At 70.1% G+C, this 2,124-nt stretch overlaps 1 protein-coding gene across 1 annotated transcript in view; it reads left to right on the forward strand.

Moving 5' to 3' along the window:
• ODF3B (outer dense fiber of sperm tails 3B) overlaps positions 1–998 on the forward strand; it is a 6,747-nt gene extending 5,749 nt beyond the window's left edge. The window contains exons 4-6 of the mRNA XM_019509721.1: positions 25–146; positions 228–368; positions 841–998. Of these exons, the coding sequence (XP_019365266.1) occupies positions 25–146; positions 228–368; positions 841–921 (344 nt within the window). The 3' untranslated portion in view covers positions 922–998. The remainder of the gene's footprint in view (positions 1–24; positions 147–227; positions 369–840) is intronic.
• The last annotated feature ends 1,126 nt before the right edge of the window (positions 999–2,124 follow it).

Consider the following 2,124-nt stretch of genomic DNA (forward strand, 5'->3'; position numbering starts at 1 on the left):
AGGTCTGACCCGTCGCCCCCCCAGGGCCTGCTGCCTACGGGCTCCCCCCGATGATGGGGCCCAAAGTCATTGGCAAGAGCTCGGCCCCCAACTACTCCATCCTCGGGCGCAGCCTGATCGGTAGTTTCTGCGAGGACTTGTGCAAAGTGAGCGGTGGCCGCGGGGCCGGGGCGGGCGGGGGGGGGCGGCGTGCCACGCGAGCTCTGCTCCACTGTCCCCTTGCACAGACACCAGGCCCCTGCAACTACCGTGCGGTGGACTCCAACGTGTACAAGACACGGGCCCCCCAGTTCAGCATGCTGGCTCGCAACGTGCTCCCCGGTGACAACACACAGAAGCCCGGGCCGGGCACCTACAGCCCGGAGAAGGTGAGGGGGGAAAGGGGGTCCGCGCACGTGCGGGGCGGGGGGAGACCCCCTGACACAGCGGGTGTGACACAGGGGGGGTGCTCGTTGCCACGTGTGCAAAGGTGATGGGCGGGGGGTACAAAGGAGAAGCCGGGGCTGCTCCTGGAGGGCGGATCAGAGGTCTCAGGTGTGCGTGTGTAAGATGGGGGAGCGTATGGATGGTGAGGAGAGGAGAGGTCGTGTGGAGTACGTGTGCACACGCGCGTGTGACATGCACAAGCTCATGCAGGACTGCAGCGGAGAGACGGAGCACAAGATCCCAGGCTGCTTGCGTGCCTGGGCGGTGTGTGCGCACGCATGTGAAATGCAGGAGCTTGCGCGGCTTGCTGCGGGGAGCAGGCGTGTGTGGGTGTATAAAACGGGAGCTGTGCCCTGGCACGTGCCCCCCACGCACCTGCACGGTGACACCGCTGCCGCCCCCCCTGTCCCGCAGTACTCCCAGCACCGCGGGCAGACCTTCGGCATCCGCCACTCGGACTACCTGGCTCCTCTCATCGTGGACGTGGCAGATTAACCACGATGCGCCGTGTGGCCTGGCACTGCCGCGGGCGCCCAAGCAGGACGGGCTGGACAACAAGCGGGCATCCGTACGCGTGGGCTCCTGGTGCTTCGTGCCGTCGCGGCGGCTCCTCGCGCCCGGTGCACCCAGGCCCGGGGGCTGCTCTGCCTCCGCCCTGCCCTTCCAGCACGCTCAGCCCGGGGGGTGGACCGGGTCAGCGTGGCTCCGTGGCCTCTCTCGGGGGGGCCCCGACGTCCTGGCTGCTCGTGGGGAGCCCGGGAGGTTGGGCCCGGCAAACGCCGGCTGTGCCGAGCCGGCCCCCCCTCGCCTTTCCTCTCTCTGAAGCCCACGTCTGCCCCGCTTCGGCCACCGCCTCACCCCGTGGCTCGCAGGGACGTGGGGCTGGAAGGGGCCCCCCAGGTCACATCTAGGGTCGGCCACGGCTCTGTCCGCCCCGCGCTGGAAACGGTCCCACTGCTGGACCACCCTCCTCGCCTCCAGCCTCAGTTTCCCCTCCCCTGCAGCCATCTCCATCCTCTCTGTCTTCGCCCTGCAGGGGTTTGAAGGCTAAACCCTGCCCGCGAGCACCCCACTTCGTCCCCCACGGGCTGCCGGGCTCTCCTCCACGCTGCCCCCCACCCCAGCAGTGCAGGGAGCACGAGAGGCCTCAGGAGACAGCCGCGAGGGGAAGCGCCGGGGGTTTTCTCTGCCCCCCTGCGTGTCCCAGACGGGGGTGATGCCGCGGGCGCCGCTCCTCCACCAGCGTGACCCCCCGGGGGGCTCCCCCGCCCTGGGATGAGGGGTCTCCGAGTGGCCCAGCCACTCCTGCAGTGCCACGGGCACCAGCCTTGGTCTGGTTTCTTCTCGCCCACCCTCCCGGCCCCTCGCCGCGGGTCGAGCGTGCCCCTCGCGCGGCACCTCCACTTGGGGAGGGCCCCTGTGAGATGGCAACGCAGGGGTGGGCTCCCCTGTGCTGGGGACAGCTTAACACCCCCCACGCGTGGGCACGCGCACTCGCACACACACACACACACACGCGCTGTTGCTGTGTTTTCTGCTCCCGTCTTGCCCTGCCGTCCCCCCGTGTCCCCTTCGGCACGGCCGCCCCCCAGGACACCGTCCCCGCCGTCCTCACGCGGGGACCCCGCATTTGGCCGCGCCAGGAGTCACGTCGCCGAAAGGAGCCCGGGCAGGAGCCGCTCGGGTCCCTGCGTCCGC

Source organism: Gavialis gangeticus, unplaced genomic scaffold (genome assembly GCF_001723915.1).
Source record: "Gavialis gangeticus isolate Ggan-Ray unplaced genomic scaffold, GavGan_comp1, whole genome shotgun sequence".
NCBI classification, from domain to species: domain Eukaryota; kingdom Metazoa; phylum Chordata; order Crocodylia; family Gavialidae; genus Gavialis; species Gavialis gangeticus.